At 40.5% G+C, this 20,950-nt stretch overlaps 1 protein-coding gene across 2 annotated transcripts in view; it reads left to right on the forward strand.

Moving 5' to 3' along the window:
• Positions 1 to 20,950, forward strand: part of ric1 (RIC1 homolog, RAB6A GEF complex partner 1) — a 45,734-nt gene that overhangs the window by 6,964 nt on the left and 17,820 nt on the right. For both annotated transcript variants that reach the window (XM_049604248.1, XM_049604249.1), the window contains exons 3-4: positions 17,772 to 17,851; positions 19,120 to 19,227. In XM_049604248.1, the coding sequence (XP_049460205.1) occupies positions 17,772 to 17,851; positions 19,120 to 19,227 (188 nt within the window). The remainder of the gene's footprint in view (positions 1 to 17,771; positions 17,852 to 19,119; positions 19,228 to 20,950) is intronic.

The raw sequence follows: 20,950 nt of genomic DNA on the forward strand, positions 1-20,950 counted from the left end.
TTTCTGCTTTCAGTAACTGTGATTTCCTCTTATCACTTTATAACCACGTTGAGTTGTTGCATATAGAGTTTTTCTCAGTGGGTAGACGAAGCTTCAGTAATCGATCACTGACGATAGGATTTTATTGGGATCCTTCCGTTATAGGAAACCACGGAAGCAGCTTCTCCGTAACTGCAGTGCGTCACAGTAGATTGAGCATGACCAATGCTGGAAAGAGAAAAATGAAAGTGTGGCTGCACTTCACTAAACAGCAGAGTTTGTCCTATTTTTGCTGTTATGCCGAGCTCCAGATACAAGGAAGGTATTCCCGTGGCGGTGAGAGCGGAACTGAAACAGGCTCCCTGTGCTCTCAACGTCATGTAACAACTTCACTTTCAATCACACGGTCTTCCAACACAGCGAGCAACAGTGTGACATGAGTGTGAAGCTGCAGTTTTTAGGTGCTATGAAATAACTGTAAAGGCAGTGGAATAAATGTTGGCCATAGGAGCTGACTGTTCATGAACACAAGGTACAGTGGACATCTGTGTGAGCAGCAGTTTAATATGATTTCTTGGCACCTGCTGTGTCTTTTGATTATTCGGTACATGTGTTCATTGAGGAACTAGTCAAAAGTGTTTCATTCATTTTACTCCAGGTTTTTCCCTCAGTCATCATAGTTTATGATTTCACTGCCAATTTCAGATGTGCAAAAAGAATATATGTATGTATTTGTGTGATTCCTGAGGCTAGACACGCTTTGACTTGCACAGTTGTCACTTCAGGTGTACATCTTGCAAAAGTCCGCAAGTAGCCCCAGGCTTAATTTTACTAGAGAAGACTGGCCACTTACAAAACAATTTAAGCTTCACATGTGGTGCTTTAGGCAAATAAGGCAGTACTTGAAAGTATACTTCTGGCTTTTGAAGTTATTACCTGCCACAGAACTGTGACTGACGAGGTAGTAAAGGTTAATTTAAAGGTACAGTTCACCCCAAAATCAAAAATACATATTTTTCCTCTTTCTTATATTGCTGTTAATCAGTCTAGCTTGTTTTGGTGTGAGTTGCAGAGTGTTAGAGATATCGGGCTTCTCTAGAAAATAATGGAACTATACTCGTTTTTTTGTGCTCACAGCGCTGAAAAAACAAAATTTAAAAAATCAACAGCGATGTGTCTTTCAAAAAATCATGACCTAGTTACTCAAGATAATCCACAGACCATGTTCTGAGCAGTTTCATGTAGGAACTATTTTCTCTCTACCAAACTACACCAACCAACCGTATCACAGAGTGGAAAGTGTGTGCATCTATTCATCTATTCATCGACAAGAGGCTTGTGCACATGACAGATGTAAACATTATAAGCGTCCTACTTAGCTGAACTGTAACATTGGCTAGCTCAGTGGTGCTAGATGAGCTAGCAGTAGATGCACACTTCCTTCTCCGCGTTGATGTGGTTGGTGGGTGTTGCTCGGTAGAAAGAAAATAGTTCCTACATGAAACTACTCACAACAAGGTCTGTGGATTATCTTGAGTAACCAGTTCATGATTTCTGGAAAGAGACACTGCTGTTGTTGAGTTTTTAAAATGTATTTTTTTTGGTGCTTTGAGCACCACAAGCCGAGTGCCATCTAGTTCCATTATATTTGTGAGGAGGCAGACATCTCTTTGGCTGATATCGCCAACACTCAGTGTCATGATAAAAGGATTAGGTTTACACAGAAAATTCACATTAAAAGCAGGGACCACAAAAACAAACTAAAGAGGTGATGAGGTGTGTTCATCACTAGAATCAGTGGTGAAGGTGTGTGTCTGCATGAGTGCTGCATGTAGGGTGAGGTGTTGAAAGTGTGAAAGTAAAAATGTGTTGAGGAAAGAGAGCGTCTCAGTCAGAGTGACAGGGTTTTACAGCCTGAGAGCACTGGCTCTGGTGGTCATACTCAGCAACTCACATCAAAACAGTTTAGACTGATAAACAGCACTTCAGATAAGAGAAAATATGACGTACTGTTAATTTTGAGGTGAACTTCACCTTTGACTTTTGGAGGCTCAACATGCTGCCACAAGAAGAGAGCATGATGGAGGGAGGGGATGAGGAGGATTAAATTAAAAGGGTTCAACAGTGACATCCTGAAATGGCAGCAAATTTGTAGCAGATAAATCAATAAAGGTCACAGAGCAAACTGGCCTTTAACATTTTGAGATAACATTTGAATGCTTCAGATACACTTTGCTCCCTGTCTGAAGTCTTGTCTTACTTTGTCCTGTGCTGATCATGGCACTTTCTATTTGACTGTGAGTCAATCAACTCAAAGTGAAACAGTAGCTCTCTATCAAACTCTGTTCACGTATCAGCTTTAATTTAACTTTACGATCAAAGTCAGCAGATAACCTCTTTTGGTGCCTCTGCCCTTGAACCCTGACCTCATTCTTAACAGGTCAGGCTTGTGGCCGAGCACTATACTGGGAGTAGATTACATCAGTCTGAAAGGATCTAGCCACCTCAGCTCTTTTGGGAGATGGGGAGGGCCTCATTTTTTGTGTGCTTTGCGAATCAATACAAAATAACCCGAAAGCTGAACTTGGGGATGATACACAGCCTCTGTCAGCCTGTTTTTTTCTGTTTAAGTAATCATGAAATATCTCCCCGAGGATCTTCCTTCCTGTCATTATAGCCCTGCCTTGTGTAAACTCCCCAGAAGGACCTACAATCAAAAAATATGCAAATTATCAGCCCACAAAGCTTAAAAGATGTAATTTTAAAAATTCATGCTCATTTCCATGGAGATGAAATGTTCTCGCCAGCATGTTGCTGCATGTAAGCCCACACAAGCTTACTGATGTTAGCTTAGCCAGACCTTTCCTCCACTGTCACGCCTCCATTCGGATCATCACATCACTTCTCTGACCATATCTATCACTCTTCAAAATCTAAAACATGAAATTTAGATACTGTTCATGATTAAGTTTACGTAAACCTGCTGTAAAATAAGCAGCTGTCAGTTTTTTGGCCTTTTTTTTTCTCCAGCACTGCAAATCAACACACCTACACTGCTTTGAAGCAAAAAGCACCACCATCCATCTTATATTCTGACAGCTGCACTGGCCTTGTTGTGTCCACAATTTACAACACAGGCTCCACTGAGGCCGAAGCAAACTAGGTATAATTTGCACATAATATGGCCTTGTTGAGAGAGAGACAGCAGGTTCCTGATACCTTCAGGGAGCAGAGTGTCCCTGAAGGCAGCAGAGTACATCACGACTGGATTTATTAGCTGCTGTTATTTATTTTCAGGATTGAATGCAAATCATTCTCATCAAGTGTAATCCTTGATAACAGGCCTCATCTGTGTTGAGCTAATGTCTTAACACCAACCGCGGGTTCCGAGAGGGAGCAGACGGATGATGCATCTGCCGTGTCAAACAAATCGAAGCAGACAAAGAAGCGGTGGCGGAGTCAGATTGTTTATTTTCGGATGTTCATGTAAATAAACGGAAAGCTTATAAGGATAAGTGTGTGACAGAAGCACAAATTCAGTTGGCAGGTGCTGCTTGTGGTCTCATGGAGTTGTTTATGTTTCTGGTAATGATTGTCATCTAGTTTCAGTGTTCTCCTGAAACAAAAGGAAAAAAAAAATGCACCACACACCTTTTTGCTAAATTGTGAAAACTGTACTTCAAGCAACATCAGCCGCTGACATTCTCTGCTCTTTCTACCATTACTCATGATTGTTAGTCGAGTGCACTGCAGCTAAGATAGCTGTGTGAGGGAAGTGTCTCATTGAGTAATCTCACACAAGGCAAGCGCCCGAGTCAGCAGGTGACTCAATCGGCTTCCAAAGGCCATGTGATTAGCAACTCACAGGACTTCTGCCAAGACCCGGGACAGAAGCAGACAGCATCAAAACAAACAGCACACAGAGAATTGATTCATTAGAATCATTAGTGCTCACTGGATTGTTGTGCTGCTTTGTGTTTGTGTGTGCTTGTTGTAGCAACGCCTACAAGTGTGTGGACTCGGTGAGCTGCCTGGGGGACAAAAGTACGACTGAACATTAGAAAGTTTAACTTTCAGTGTAACCAAAAAACAAATGAACACAGCTCCCTCAGAGTGAGCATTTGTGTAAAATAGTCAGGAAATATCATTTAGGCAGTGTAAACTAGAACAGAAACCCAGCCATGATTGATAACATAACTAATGCTGGGTTTTCCTCACCAAATAATCATGTCTATCTAATTAGTGGGGTATTCAGTCTCAAGCAGTGCTGCGTATGGTGTTGCAGTCATCCACATATTGCAGGACCAGGATATTTCCTGTGCAAATGTTTATGTTCTGTGGCCTAGTAATTTCTCCATGGACAAGCCATATTTGGTTTCTTTTTGTATGTACACATGGAGGCAGGCAGACGGTGGACGGCAAACCCGATATCATTTTAGTGTTGGAGAGCAGCACGGTAATAAGAGATGAAGCTGGGGGAGAATAGCGGAAACGTATAGATGTTCGAAGTTAAAATATGAAAACTTTTTGCCATCCCACGGGATGGAGTATACAGCTGGATGTTTCATAGCACCTTCACACAAGAAGAAAATATAGGCAATGTGGATGATTACTGGACATTACTAGAATAATCATATAAAGTATTGAACATAAAATAATATTATTAAATATATATTATTCCATTCTTTGTAAACAGTTTGCAGTATATCATTCCGCATGTTTTGTTTTTCCTCTGTGTGCCGTCTGCCGTCTGCCTGATGACATGTAAATGCAGCATTAAATGCCGCTTTGTGGGAAAACAAATAAACAAATTGATTTAAGTGTTTAAAAAAGCATTTTCCTTCATTATTTTATGTATGATCAAATCCCTCAGTCCAGCCAATCCTACATCTTTTTGTAAACACTGCTCGGAAGTATTGTCAAGGACACAGGAGACTGTTTAGAAGTCAGTGTGGCAGAGAGGCGTTGATGTTTATCCCAAAACATCACCATTTGTCCTTGACACCATTCTGCTGAACATTCTTTATCAGGTGTTAAAGGGGCTACACACACATGCAGTGGTTTATTGTCAAATTGAATGTTACAGAGCACTTTAAGCAGAAATGTTATTTCTTAAATATTTGTACTATGGTCAGGAATGTCTTCAGAGCTCCAGATTATGCACTATTTATTATCAAGACTGTTGGAAAAATAATATAAAGAGGTCTAATGGGGTCATATAGATGCTTTAACTGCCAGTTCACGTCAACAAAAAATGGCAGATTGATTTATGAAAGTGAAGACACAACATAACTTGGAGAATATTAACACGATGACCTCTTGGCCTCTTGGTGTCCGTTTTGCCCCCCCTCTTTCTCAGTCCTTCCTTTCATCCCTGCCTCACCACAAAGCCAAAGTACACATGAATGAATGCTGTGAATGTGTCTGGGAAAGCAATAAGTCAGGCTCAGTCCCAGGCCCACCCAGCCAAACACAACAGGGAGCAGGTGGAGGAGTTAAAAATAACAGGGCACGCTCGCACGCTCACTTCCTGGGCTCCTCAAACACAGAGTTCGATTCTAACTCATGACTGATGAAAAGTATTAAATGTTAATGTGGGGAGGGCTGGCTTTACCCCATGTGTGTGTGTGAGAGAGTGCAATGTGTTCACAAAGTTCATTTATGTAGCAAAACTGTGTATTGACAGGAATAACCGCTGTCACAACCACAAACTGTGTGTCATTTGCAGTAGAAATCCCTTTTTATGCCAACAGTGTTGCAGCCCAATGTGAGCTGCAGCTCTTATTGTAATGAGGCTTTCATACTCATTATCCTTCAGTCCCCGACGATTAACTCAACTGAAATCATTTCATTTAATCAAATTTGCCCTTTGGGGAGATAGTGTTGTTTTGCCTGGTGTTTTTACTTTTCTTGTTTTTTGCCACTTTCACTTCCTTTCATACAGGAAATGTTTAGGCCAAGAACTTGTGAACTTTTAAGCAACAGTTTGTCTGCGTACGGCTCTGTCTCAGAGCACTCAGTGGAAGTCAACTCATAATGAATACTCCTCACTTGAGACTGCTCTTCTCATTCCAGTGACTAATAGTTGTATATCTAAAGTTGTTGCGTTTTCAGACTTCCTGAAAACGCAATTGACTAGAACATCTGGGTAAAAGGAACAAGTTATCCGGAGTTTAATATGTAATGTTGCAACAAGATTTTTTTTTGGCATTTCTGCTTTTTATTTAGCTGGTATAGAGAGAAATAAAGAGACAAGAAAGGCAGGGGAGAAAGAGGGGACAAAAGGCTGCTGGCTGCTGCAGTGACGACTTGGCTTTGATGGTATGCACACTACCTGGTGATCTACCAGGTTTGCAAGCCGCTTCAATTTTTCATCTATCTGTTACTAAAACTGTAAAAAGAAGGCTTCTGGAACGGCGCCGTGGGTAAAAAAATATAACACTATATTCAACAGAAAGAAGATGAAAACGTCTTTTGTACCCAAGAAATGACAGCGGCTTAAGCAGAGGCTGTTGTCCAGTCAGAAAGTATTGAGAGAGAATAATAATATGCACATCATATAGGTGCAAGACTATCAAAAAACAGGATATATGTGTGGAAAAAAGTGACACCTGCCCACTATTTCATGCCACAGAGGTTTAATAAGGACAATGTTTCGATCCCTCTTGGATCAGTCAGAACATATTGCCACAAAGTTGCGTTAATGTTTAATGTGTAAGATTGAAAGGGATAATGTAGGCAAAAATGGAACATGGTATAGTAAGTATATTTTCTTTAGTTTATAATCACCTGAAAATAAGAATCGTCTTTTTTATTACCTTAGAGTAAGCTATGTGTTTCTACACAGGAAGTGGGTCCTTGCCATGTTCACTGCCATGTTTCTACAGTAGCCCAGAACAGACAAACCAAACCAAACACTGGCTCTAGATTGGGTCATTCCCATTTTCACATTTTCATAACAGCCAACATGGTTAGAAGAAATTAGAATCTGCAATAAGCAGCATCAGAAAAACTCTGATTTGTAACATGAAACTGCTTTATTAAATGTTTTTATCGGTTTTAATCACTTGTGGTCTCATATATAAACATTGAGTACACGCAAAACGAGCACTTAAAGAGGCGTACGCCATTTCCCACACAAAAGTTCTGATCTATTAAAACAGACTTGGTGGGAGAAACTACAAACATTACAAACATTTTGGAGATGGAAAATTGGAAATACATATGGTGAGGAAGAAGCCTAATTGTAGAAATTGTTGAATATTTTTTGGTGCGTGCCATTTTCAGCTTTTGTCTGTACATACATTTTTAGTATGGATCCTACGCACTGTTTTATAAATGAGATCCCTGGTCCATTTGTTTTGGAGAGGAAGATACGTCTGCAGAATAATGAACTCTAAGGGAATTCTAACCAGAAGAAGTTTAGGCTGGTTGCGTTCTGCAATCCTCACAGCTAGACACCACCAAATCCCCTAAATCTGACACACTTAACCTTTAAAGTCCCAATGAAGTGGGTGTTGGAGTGTGTTAAGATTCCGTGCTATGACGTAGTTCCCACTGAAACAGAATAGGCTACTAGAGCACTGTACAGTTACAATAGGGATTTTAATCAAATCCTTTGCATTAGATTGGACTGCTAAAAAGTGGGCGGGCTTAGACTTTAGTGCGATTTGGAGCCACAGTGGACTCTTGGCTCCACACAATCATCCCTCGCCTGTTGTTAGATCATTTGGACGAGGAGGGGTAGATGAATGAATAAGACCTCCGCCATGTTGTTTTGGACATGAAAACAATCTTTTTGCCCACTCATGTTAAAACCTCAAACACACATCTCCTCCTATCTTATTCCATATTGTTCTGTTAGCTATTACAACCCACAAAGGATGAAGTGTGGTTTTAAATGACCAGTGTGGCTTTACAATGTGCAGGATGATTCGTCAAACATTTGAATCTTTTTTACATGAAGAGAAAAGACAGACATTGATTTAAAAAAAAACAAAAAAAACAAAACTCAGATTCTGATTTTACACATGTATGTATTTAGATAAACTATTGACAAAGGGTCACAGGGTTTGAAGATAAAACAAGGAAAAGTAACTGCTGTCAGTCCACAGCAGACAAGCTCATAAAGTCTACTGTAGTGGGAAATAAACCAGCTGAATCCGAAAGTGGTCCCATTGTCAAAGAATAACCATGATAGGGTTGATGTATGCCTTTATATTTGTTGAGCAGGCCTGTCATTCTGTCACCCACTCACTCTCAGTCGTCATAAATTCAGTAATATAACTCAAACTGGAAAGGTTTGTGATGACATACACCCTTTTTACACATTATATTTATGCCATAAAGCCATGGCATCTTAAAATGTTGATAAGACGCCAGTTTTTTTCCATCCAAGCACAAAAGGTTATGATGCCATATACACATCATGTCTGCTACGTCTATGTTGCATATTACCCGCTGGCTATGTGGTGTCTTGACAAGCTGTTTTTTTTTATCTCTTAGAAGCCATAACATTTCTCACCCTCATTAGCATTGTAGTGTAATTATAGGGTGAGCAGACTTTTAGAAGTCAGGGACTGCAGAACAATAAAGGCCAGGGTTGCCCAGGCAGTAGTCTTCTTCACTTAAACTACCAGCTGTTTCCCAGATGTTTGGCTGCTCACACACCCTGCAGACCTTGAGGCTAACGTAATCACCCTCATAAACCATGCCTAGGACTATCTTTAGCTTGTGTGTGTGTGTGAGAGCAAGAGTGCAGGAGAGGCGGCTAAAGCAATTGACAGAGCGAGAGGGATGGACTTTTTCGTGTGGCAGGAATCATGAAAGGATCTTCAAACAGGGGAAATACTTTATAGCATTTAGCTCCTCTTGTGTGTGTTTTGGGAACCGTCCGAGGCCAAAATGTTCCTGCTCTGTTTTTAGACTCTCACTCAGCAGCGCTCAGGAAAGTGTTTTCAACCAAGATTTTTTTCTATGGCACAGATGTAGTTTCATTTACATATGAATGCATACTATAAACTTATGTAAATATGAGCATTGCAAGTATTACGAGGTTTAAGGTAAAAAGAATAATAAACTAAGTATGCAAATATTTTACCGGCACTTACTTGTAATTAGTCGTTGTTCAGCAGGAGTCAACAGGGTGACAGAATGTTTGAAAATAAGAAGTAGACTCAAAATTCAGAGTCAGCATTTTTCTGCTGCAGTTAATGTTTTCTGTAAACAAATGCAACCCGCAGGTTCCTATCTTATCTCTACCACATACACACACTCAGGATGTGGATGCAATAACAGGAGCATACCTTAAGCTCTGCAATAAACATAATTGTGCTGAGACTGCATCAGAGAGGATTTTCTGTGTATTATTTAGGCTTTACTTTGTGTTGTGGCTGACCTGGGTTAGATGTTTCTTCTCACCGTGTTCCCTCCTTGATCACATTACCTCCAGTGTATGTATCACTTCTTTACTATGTTAACGTTTTTCCTGTACTCTAATAATCTCCATCAAACATCAACTAATCTCAGCTTATTCCACATACTATTGGACCAATCAGCCTAATTTTTAGTGTGAACATTTATGAATTTATCTTCAAGGACCTCTTGTGGTTTAGGTGATTCACAGTTGTTTAAAAATTTGCTCTGTGGACTGTTTTATACAGTCATAGACTGCTCAGTCTTCACGCCTTTAAACCAGCTGGTAGAAGCTGCAAATCGTCCAAAGTCAAGCATTTCCAAAAGCTGACATGCGCAAGAAAGTTTAATCGTATTTTAAACCAGAACACTTGCAGATTAATTTTATACACAAAATGTTCTGATCCAGGAATGTTCCGCACGTTACAAGATGAAATAGCACTTTTTTCTCTGTTATTTTGCCGTTAATAGGCAGACTTAAGCGTGAAAAAGGGAGAGAGAGGGAATGACATGCAGCAAAGGTTGGTAGGGTGGAATCTAACACACAGCTGCTGCGACAAGGACAATGCCTTTGTACGTGGGACGCCCGCTATAACCAATGAGCTACTGGGCACCCCAAATAGTCCCCATTTTGTTATCTTCACCGCCATCTGGATTGTAAGGAAGCCGGGAGGGACACTTCCATCAGCCACAGCTGTGCCAAGGTTTTTTTCCATCCTCCGCACGATGTCATACCACAGCCGGAGCGTTTCAGATGTGGAGCGTTGTGCCCGCCCAATTTTGTAGACTTGTAGATTTTGTAGATTTGGTAATTTTTCATGTTATGATCCACCAAACTTAGGCATGATACAATATGAAATAGTCCCCGTTTTTGTTATTTTTGTAGCCATTTTGATTGTAAGGGAGCTGGGACAGACAATTTCACCGGGCGTACCTTCACAGCGTGTATTGCCTAAAGTGGTCGTGATCAGCTCTGGCAGCCACCTGGCAGATAGCCGCACTTTTCTAGTTAAAATTAAGAGTTTACTCTGGCTATCCACTTTTACTCTTCTGCTCCCGATGACAAGCAGGGATGATAGAGATTTATCTATCTACTGTGCATTAGGGCTGCCACTAACGATTATTTTCATTGTCGACTAATCTGTTGATTATTTCTTCGATTAGTCGACTAATCATTTCATCGAAAAATGTGTTAAAATGTTGAAAAATGTCGGTCTGTCTCGCCCAAACCCCAAAATTACGTCATCTAATGTCTTGTTTTGTACTCACGCCAAAGGGTTTTAGTTCAGTGTCACGGGAGAGTGTGTAAAGCTGCCAATATCTGAACGCAAGAAGCTGCAGTAAGAGTATTTTGGAGTACATTAATCGTACTTTTCTATGAAAAATGACTCAAACCGATTAGTCGACTACTAAAATAGTCACCGATTATTTTAATAGTCGATTAGTCATCAATTAGTCGACTAATCGTGGCAGCCCTACTGTGCATAATTCCTTCCCTGATAGGAAAAATAAAGCATGACTGGGATGTAATGACTCATGTTAAACTCTAAGGAAGAATACTGATAAACTGGCGGAGATTGGTGATCATATATCTTCAGTCTTCTCATGCTTCAGGCAGGGCTTCCTGACAGCAGTGTGCTTTCACATGTTGCAGTGATGCACACATTTGCATCTGCCATTGCAAAGTGGTGCAGTTGTACCACAGCAAAGCACATCTGACTTATTTTCACTAAGTTTTGCAGTGACAGCGACTGGCACCTAATATCTGTGAAGTGTGTGTGTGTGAGTGGTTGCATTTTTTTTTTAAAGTGCACCTAATTTCAGGGAGCTACTGCAGATATCCACAGGCCACTGTGAGAGAGAGTGTGTTTGTGTGTGTGGACCTCCAGAGCTTGTTTAAACATGCAGAAAGGATGCCTCAGTACGCTATTACATGGTGTACAGTTTTCTGCTGACTTGCTACTTTCTCTGCGAAAACCGCTGCTTTCATTCTACTTGCAAGCCCGAACTCGAGTAGTTTCCAGTCAGCTTTTTTTCCTTCTTCATTTCTATTCGTCTGTGTCTTCACAGCAGCATTAAGTCAGTCCTTTGATGTCGGCCTCTTTCAAATGCAGCATCAAGTTGTAATAGTTGGTTTGCATAGTGTCGAAGTGCCGAGGGAAGAAGAGGAAGTGTTACGTGACAAGAGCTAAAACCCTGTCTTAAATCCTATAACTACAGTATCATTAATTATGTGCCTCTTATATGCCAGTTATTGAGTGTGGATATGTGCCCGTAAGTTGTTATGAGAAACCAGGCTAAAGCAGGACATCATAAAATACATTTCTGCTTCTGCAGCAATGCCCTTTAGTCAAACGTATACAGGAAATCATCCAGCTCTGTTAACCAGATTTCACTTAATCCCTCACTTAGATTTATGGAGGAAACCCACTTTATTGATTATATGACATTTTGAAAAACCAGGTCAGCATGATGTTAACATTCACCTCCAATGTAGCAGTGTTTTTTAGTGCTATGAGGAAGAGAGAGGGTAGGCCAAAATAGTGAACTGGCCACTTGAAACTGAGCTGGTCCTGGCATCACGCAGGCTCATGAGTGACCCTTGATAGTACCACCGGCTGGTTCAGGAGCTGCAGCTCTTTGTTGCCACTTCCATTTGTCATAGGACATAAAGAGAAAGCTTTTTAAACCCCCCCCACCCCCCACCCCCACCCCCTCCCATATTGAGACACTGGATGCATTTTTCCTTTTGCATTTTAGTGCCCGTGTGTGTATTGGGCCTTGGTTGACAAAGGCCGGCGTCCTGCCTCTTCCTGCAGCCTTTTTCTCTGCATGTGTGAATGTGTCAAGAGCACCAAGAGTCCTGGAGACACGGGACATATCTCAGCTGTGGCCTTCTCTTCTCTTATCTCTCATCCCTTTCATCCACAGCTTTTCCACATATTTGACAGGCTGAGTTGAAGTAAACCTGATCACAGTCCCATGAAGAGATGAATGGGTGTGTGAATGCTTTCGCGTATCTAATGTGATCAAACTACAGATGAAAGGGATGAGATGTTGACAGTGGGGGACACTGCCGAAGTTTTTCCTAGGATGCCAGATAGTTTTCCCGCCCCTCCCCCACCCATCTTTGATACTTCACTGAGATTCCCTTCCTTCTGTAATTGACATGCTTTTGAAGTACAGTAGCTGGCTAGTCACACTCACATTTCCTCTCTGAGCCCCCTGCCGGGAAAGAAGCCTGTCTGATTCTGCGAATATAGGGGCACAGTGGGGGGCTCCTGGGATTGAAGACTTGACAGGCAGGACTTCAGACGATTTGAACTTTCTTTCCATCTTATAACTGGATATATGCAGGATAGAGTATTTCTGCTGGCCTGTGCACTGTTCTGCTGACGATGGTTGCCAATTAAAAACTGGTGAGGAGTAACTAAATGTAGATTTTCTCAAGAACTATACTGTAGTTAAGTAAAAATTTTGAGGTACTTGCCATTTTGTTACTTTTATACTTGCACACTGCATTTCTGAGTTCCACTTTCACTGCACTGCATGTATTAGAGAGCTATAGATACAGATTAAGATTTATCATTAAAAACACAAGCTAAGACTTAACACACTGTCAAAATTAAACCAGTAGTAACCAGCCATTTGGCCCCTTACAAAAAAAAAACATCTGGTAGGGTTACTGTGAGTTGTTAGGAGTTCTTCTAAAATTCTCAGATGGTTTCATTTAATAACCATCGAATGTGAATACTCCAAAAAATAAAAACACATTTATGTAGCAGAACTTTCATCTTTACTCTCCCATTAATCATGTCATGACCCCTCAGGTTTATGTGGTGGCCCTCAGGAGGGGCAGCTGGACTAAACTACCTGACACATTGTAGCATCAGTTTTAGCAAGCTCATATTGTCATATAAAACAATATCACAGTAACAAGGCATTTTTTGCAGAACCAGTAATGTTACTTGATGCTTTAAATAGATTTTGCTGATAATACTTATGTACTTTTACTTAAGCAAGATTTTGAATGCAGCATTTCACCTGTAATGGGATATTTTTACATTGTTATATTGGTTTTCTGCAAGGGATGAGTGTAAGTTCCATCATTGTTTCAGCCCATGAGAAAACTGAATACACTGACAATTTTGCAGCCATTTCTGTTTAATTCCGTTTTAATTTCTTTATTCAGTTTTGTCATTTATATGTATGCAAAAATGTGTATTTGTGAGACGCACGTGTGTCTAAAAATCTCACTAATAAGTATAGTATATAATATAAGTCTGTTTAGATGCAGATCTGGAATCAGATGTAGATAAAAAAAAATTCTAAATATTTCCTATTGATTTAGCAAATATGGAGAACTGTGCAGCCATGGTGGAGATAGATAGATAGATAGATAGATAGATAGATAGATAGATAGATAGATAGATAGATAGATAGACTTTATTTAATCCCCAGGGGGGAATTTAAAATGTCCTCAGCAGCAGGGGCAATAATGACAAAAAAGACACAAATCACAAGAACACAGCACACATACTGACACAAGAAAAATCCTAAAAGTACATAAGATCACAAGGTGTGAATAAAAGGTATAAAAAGGTGTATAAAACAGTACAATAGATGTCTTTGTAAAAAAAAAAAAAAGGGAGAATGGTTCAAAGTGCATATGAGTTTGATCGGAGGGAGGAGTTGTACAGTTGTATTGCTGTGGGTATGAATGATTTTTTGTAGCAGTCTTTTGAACAGCGGGGGAGTCTGTATCTGGTGCTGAATGTGCTCGTGAGTGTGTCCAGTATTTTATGGAGAGGATGGGTGGTGTTGTATATGATCCTATTGAATTTGGCCTGTTGGCATCCTTTTTCTTAACACCCGCCCCCCAGCACACCACGGCAAAAAAAGAGTGCTAGCTACAACAGTCTGGTAAAACATTTGCAGCATCTTGTTGCATACATTAAAGGACCTGAGCCTTCTCAAAAAATACAGCCGACTCCAGCCCTTCGTGTACACTGCCTCTGTGTTTGTGGACCATTCAAGTTTATTGTCCAGTGGGACACCCAGGTATTTGTACTGCTCCACAATCTCCATGTCACTCCCACTGATGCAGACAGGAGAAGCTGGGGGCTTTTTCTTCCTGTAGTCCACCACAATCTCCTTTGTTTTTGCTACGTTGAGTAGCAGACAGTTTTCCTCACTCCACTGCACAAATTTGTCTAGTGGAGTGAGGAAAAACTGTCTGCTACTCAACGTAGCAGATACACGCTCTACAATTATTATTCGTATTCTTATGTGGACAGCATGAGCATGTTGGGCTATATTAACTAACTAGGTCATTGAGATGAGACTGTGTCCTACTGTGATCATCTAGAACTATATATAAAGTGCTTATGTGAATATGTTGAGGTGGCTATTTCATCTGTGCAAAAAACTTTTCACAACACACTAAAGTCAGTATAACAGTGATTGTATCTCCTCCAAGTCTGTGATTCACTTAGACAGTAAAGGTCATGTTACAGGCACTTTATAATCAGTAGCACCTTGTTTGTAATATCATTGTTCATCACACCAAACTTTACTGACAATGATTTAGTTAATTATCACGTCATTTTTTGTTAGTGATGTCTTTGAAAGATGGTGATTTTGTGCACACATGCAGTATCACTTTCATCATGTTTAGCAGTTTAGCATTAACATGGGGATCTAGTTATGTGAGTATTTCCTACAGTAAAAGATGGTGACTTCATATAGTGTGACGTCAACTCAATAATTCAGCTCGCCCCATCTGGGTCTGAGCGGCTGATGGCTGACTGTTAATATGTATATGTACCCTGTCGTTGATCTCTGTCTCATTAAAAATATTTGAACTGTAATATTTAAATATTTTTAGTGTCAGAGATGAAGCTTTGAATTAGGTATGGGACGATATAAATTTTTATGTCATGATTATCCTGGCCATAATAACTGAAATCCATGCTGATATCACTATGGTCACCATCAGTTATCGTCATCTCTTAAAATGGCACTGAAACATACTGGAATCAGTTTGCCTGACATTTAGTTGTAGGAAACAGATTTTTTATGCATCACAAATAGGACACATCTTTTTTGTGAACATCCTCTTGAGTGAAAAATAAACAATCTTAATCTGGATAATGGAAATTCACTGTGTGACTTATTGTGTATGTCCACATAGCGCTTTCCTTTGGCAGAGAAGTGGTGGCAGGGCACCGGGAGTGCTTCATCCCACATGTGGGTTTTGTGACTATGATTACAGTATCTGGACATTAACGTAAGCCAGGTAGCTAACATAACGCTACATTAACAGAGGGTTGACTACACAGCTAACAGCAAGCTTATAACGCCTACGGTGATAAAAGTACAAGACTCACCAGCAACATTCAGTGTCCCGCTGATCTTCTCCCAGAAATGGGCTTTTCTGTCTTTGTTGTGACAGTTAGACAGTAGCCTAGCTAAAGGAGCAGCAGTGCTGTCGTCAGCACTTTTCTGAAAAGTTTTGAGATTTCCAGCTGGGAGTGCTCGGATCAGCTGCACCAAAAATCCGAAGCATTCTGAGGAAGAGACATTGGACGTGGTGTTTTTTCTGGAGGCAGCTGCATACACTTTCTCCTCATTGGGAACAATTGAAAAAAGATGCAAGTGCTCAGAAAAAAAACACTGTGGACACAGGCCCTTACGATGTTTTTATCAAGATCTGCAATAAAATATCATGACCATGCCATCACTAATTTGAACACTGAGCCACAACTTTCACATGATTTTTTGGAAAAAATAAATCTTTATATAATTAGTCCACAACATTGCCCTTTAATTGATATGTTGAACCTGTATGTAGATTTAAAGTGTATTTTTTCACATTGAGAGGTGCAGTATTTGAAAGATCAAAAGACAATTTAAGCTACTTTATGCTGACAAGTTGCACACATCCTCAGCACAAGCATTACAAACTTTTGAGTCATTGACAACTGGCATTTATTTTATTTTTTAAGTAGATTTGATGCAGGCTGGACTGTTGTTGTTTGGCAGTTTTTGACTTTGTAGCTCATCCGCGTCTTTGTGGAGCTCCAAGGCTGTTGATGGGTTTAGCAGGCCTCAGCTTGGCTCTGTCTTTTCTCTGGCTGTGGCTGCTCTTTTCGAGTCAAGCTTCATGTTGCTGCTGGCTCCAGCCTCTCTGGTTTGGGTTTTCTTATTGCTATGGTAATGTGTTGGCCTGCTACTCACAACAGTGTCACCACTCTCAAAAAGTCAAGGGTTACTCTAGTGCTCTGCCACCAACTATAATAGTAATAATAGTATGAGCAAAACATCATCCTACAGTGAAGCATAACCGGAAAAATACTGTAAAGAGTAGAATAATGGGTTGTGCATTAAGCTCACTCTGGATCTAGGTGACTCTGTTGCATAAATGAAGTCCCTTTATGTGCAGCCATTGTAAACCCATGCTGCATTGCTGCAGACAGTGGAGTTAAGATCAGGTTTCGTGTCATGTTTCAGTCTGTGGGCTCAGTTTCAGCACTGTGTGTCTGCATATGTGCGAGCTGTTGTGGAAAAAGCAGTGTTTCAATATTGTACTCACATACAAGTATTGTGTTTTACTAACATCCTGACATTGTAGATAGTGTGAGCTTCCCCACAGAGGGAAGCCTGGAGCGAGTGTTTCGACTGTTTTAAAATGCTGACAAATTTGTTTTGGAGCATCATTATCAGCAACAGCTCAGCCTGCTCAGGATTGTGCAGTGCGGAGAAATGTCAACCATAATTCCCTTTGCATACAAATGTTTTCTTAACTATGACAGCTGTTGAGTTGCAAATGCTCCCCATTTGTAACTCATAGCTAGGAGATATAGAAAAACATGAAGTATCTTAAAATGCAAGTAATCATAGTGTTACTATAATTGTTTGTCAAAGGATGGACTCCGCTAAGACACATCAAACAGTATGGGTGTGGATTTTGTTTTCTTGAGATAACCAGCACGATTAGAAGGTCCCATTTTAACAAGGACACACAGCTTAATATTGATCTGTTGCCATCTCCTCTGTGATGGTAATAGATGATGGTTTTTGTTTACTGATGAACCCTTTTTCTTCCCTCCTGTCTTCTCATTATTTCTCTCTCTTGCTGCCTCAACAGGCACTGAGCGGCTTTGCAAATTTGCGATGACATTCAAAGTATTAAATATTAAATTCTCCTTTTAAATCCCCATTTGCATCTCTGTCCATTTTTACAGTTTTTTTTATCTCGAACATGTCGTGGATTTTTGTGTGTGTTCTCTTTCCATCTCTCTGTCTGATAATAAAGTAGTGGCTGAGCAATTGTATTGATGTTTTTTTTAATGACGGTTCTTTCTCTCTGTTTTCAGACTGCCAAGGGCTACATCCTCTTGTTTGATGTGCTGGGTGGAGGGGATGACAAGTACCTCTATGAGCCTGTCTATCCAAAGTGAGTACAGCACGCATACAAACTCTCATACATATTGATAAACACATGCCGAGGTAAAGGGAGCAGAGCTGGCAAAGCTGTAGCTTGTAGGGAAGTGACACCATCAACAAGGGCTGGGTGGTATGGAGACAATCAAATATCACAGTATTTTTGACCAAATACTTCAATATCGATATTATAGGGTTGACTGTAATAATTAAAAGTTCAGAAAATGTCTTCACTCTACTGTAATGCAGCCTTTAAAACCAGGAAAAGACAACACTTCAGATATCTAGTCTCGTATCACAATATCGATATACTGATAGATTGCCCAGCCCTACCATCAAGAAATCATTTGTCCTTCAAGAGCCATTTAACCATCATTAATATGCATGTTATATCAGTCTTGAATGGTAGCTGTATCTGCTTAGGGTTACATTTGAACAGTTGAAACAGTGGACGTCCCAATATTAGCCCTACTAATGTGCTAGTGTTATGACTGCACATGACAAATTACAATGACACTGCTGGTTAGAAACAACCACAGCATTGATTTATATAAACACTTAGTGTCAACTGCATTTTTTCCCCCCTCTTTCGGGATCGTTTGCCTGCTGCAGTTTGTCTCGTTAGCAATCACCCGGCAGCTGTCTGTCAGCGCAGCTGGTTAACTGCGCCAGTAGGAATACATTAGGGCTTTGCTACTTAATCCTCTTATGTAATATTGTGTTCGCTCTTGACTAAATATGTAATACATCATTTGCTGTGCTTACATGGTTGATAAAGGCAGATAGGAAAATTTTAGCTGCTAATTGCTATAGCCATCACTGATTAATAAAGGTGACAAATACACTACATGGACATGGCAATATAACATCTATATCTGATTAATGAGTATCTCATTGTCAAAGCATGAGGAATCAATATGCTGCTTTAACAGCCTCCGATCTCCTGGGAAGGCTTTCTAAACGGCCCTAGATCTAAAGTACGCACACGTGTGTGCAAAGGGGTGTCTGCATGCTTTTCTGTCTCTTTTACTAGTGCTTCCGTTGTGCTTTGTATCCGATGTCCATGCCTTGTGTGTATGTGGTGTTTGTATGCCGGTGTGTCAATAGTGTGTGCGGATATGTGTCTTTCACATTCCTTGACAGCATACCAGCAGAGGTCAGGCAAGTCAGGGCATGCTCAGCGATCTTTTTCAGCTCCAAGTTAAAAATACGTTGCATTTTCTGGATTTCAACTGTTTTCCTTACACATCACACAAATATACATATTTGTGTGTTGCACAGAGGAAGTCCTCGTGTGAAGGTGACCCCGGGTTACAAGGAGGAGCAATGTGCCCCCGCTCTGTCTTTAGAGATGAAGAAGCCTGTGGATCTGGAGGCCCCCATCACCAGGTAGGACAGTCATATCACCCTTTCATCTCTTCCTCTGTTGTTCTCTCCCTGTTTGTGTTTCTCTCTGTTGTGTCTGCCCGTCTGCCCCTCCCTCATATCGGCCCTGTATACACCTAGTATAAACATGCATCTTGGGTGACTGGATCACAAGTAGACATCTCTAAGTACAGGTGTGAGTGCACCAGACGTGTCCTCCATGCATCTTGAGATCTGATCACAAAGACCACATTCAAAGGGAGTCTGGGCTGCATATGGCCACACTCCTCTAGCAGTGTGTATGCTTAATGCCCCACTTGCAGGAAATTAGCTCTGGTCTGTGAACTGGTTAAGTCTCGTGGAACATTGGTGCTATCTAGTGAACAAGCCTTTACCAGTTTTGGGTGGTACCATTGTAATCAAGGATGTGTTACAAACATGGACCAAGTATTACCTCAGGTCAGGGAACATTTGCTATTTTTTGGCTCTAGCTGAGAACAGCGGGTTCTGAACTAATTTATTTTTGCTCAAAATGGTCTGAACAGTTAATATTAGGTTCCATGTTGGAAGAAAACGGGTAAAGGTGTACTGGGCCAGTTGAAGGCTGCTTACTCAGCTGACGTCCTGGCTTATCTGACACCCCGCAGGATAAGAAAACTTTCTGTTGCTGCCATTACACACTATAACCACCAAAAGATATGCTCACTATGTATTTTAATGTGAGTGCTTCCTGTAAACTAAGAGACAGCACAGTTGCTGCACTGGTGCACAGCTTCTTATTTCAAATAATTCATGTCAGGCAAGATGACTCCTATTAAAACCATTAAAAACTACACAAGTCAGAACAATGTCATGTTATTCCTGATATAGATTTACCACTATTGATGTGGATTTATACATTTTGTACATTTTAAAGCTTGTAGCTTACACTTACGATTTAAACTGCAGTTACACTGTCTTTGCTCACACAGCTCACCAGTGGATATTTCAAGAATTTCCATCATAGCTGCAGCTGTTAAGTGACCTGCTCTTTGTGCGGCTGTGAAGGGCATTTGGCTCAGAGTAAAAACTTGAAAAATTCTCTCCTTCCTCTCATGGAAAGTCAACATTGGCAGTGAGAGGCTAAGCTCCTCCACTCTGTCAGTTTTCAACACAAAGGCCTGCAGAGAGAAATACAGGAATCTGCAGAGATGGAGGGGCACTCGGAGAGAGGAGAGTGATGGATAGATGAATAGAGGTGGGTGGAAGGCTATAGTGATGATTGATTAAAGGATGACAGAAGGAACTATTTTAATTTTGGTTTAATTTTTGTTGCCTGGAGCGTAACTGATTCAAATCAGCCTCGTGTTTTCTTGACAGCATTTACTCAGATGACAAACAAGGCATATTGGTAATTTGGTTCAGTGAGATTGATTGCTTGTCTTGTTACCTCATGCTCGCTCGTTACAAATTCAGAATGTGAATGTGTTTCTGTTTTGTCTTCTGTATTTCGTAGTCAGCTACGTAAAATGATAATTGAAGGAAAGACTTGTCACCATTTTGGTGGATTAAGCTGATTTTTACATTTTTAAATCAGCACCACCTGTATGAAGACAGATATATTTTCAGCCCCTACCTGTTGCAATGCATAGCGCTCAGGCCTGCCACCTCTCAGCATCTGAAGTGTACCTAAGTGAATCTTTTGATTTTCCTTCAGGCCTATTATAAGTTGACTGTGCACTTAGAAATAATTATGGAAAAAAAAAAA

This window comes from Epinephelus fuscoguttatus, linkage group LG18 (genome assembly GCF_011397635.1).
Source record: "Epinephelus fuscoguttatus linkage group LG18, E.fuscoguttatus.final_Chr_v1".
In the NCBI taxonomy this organism is placed as follows: Eukaryota; Metazoa; Chordata; class Actinopteri; order Perciformes; family Serranidae; genus Epinephelus; species Epinephelus fuscoguttatus.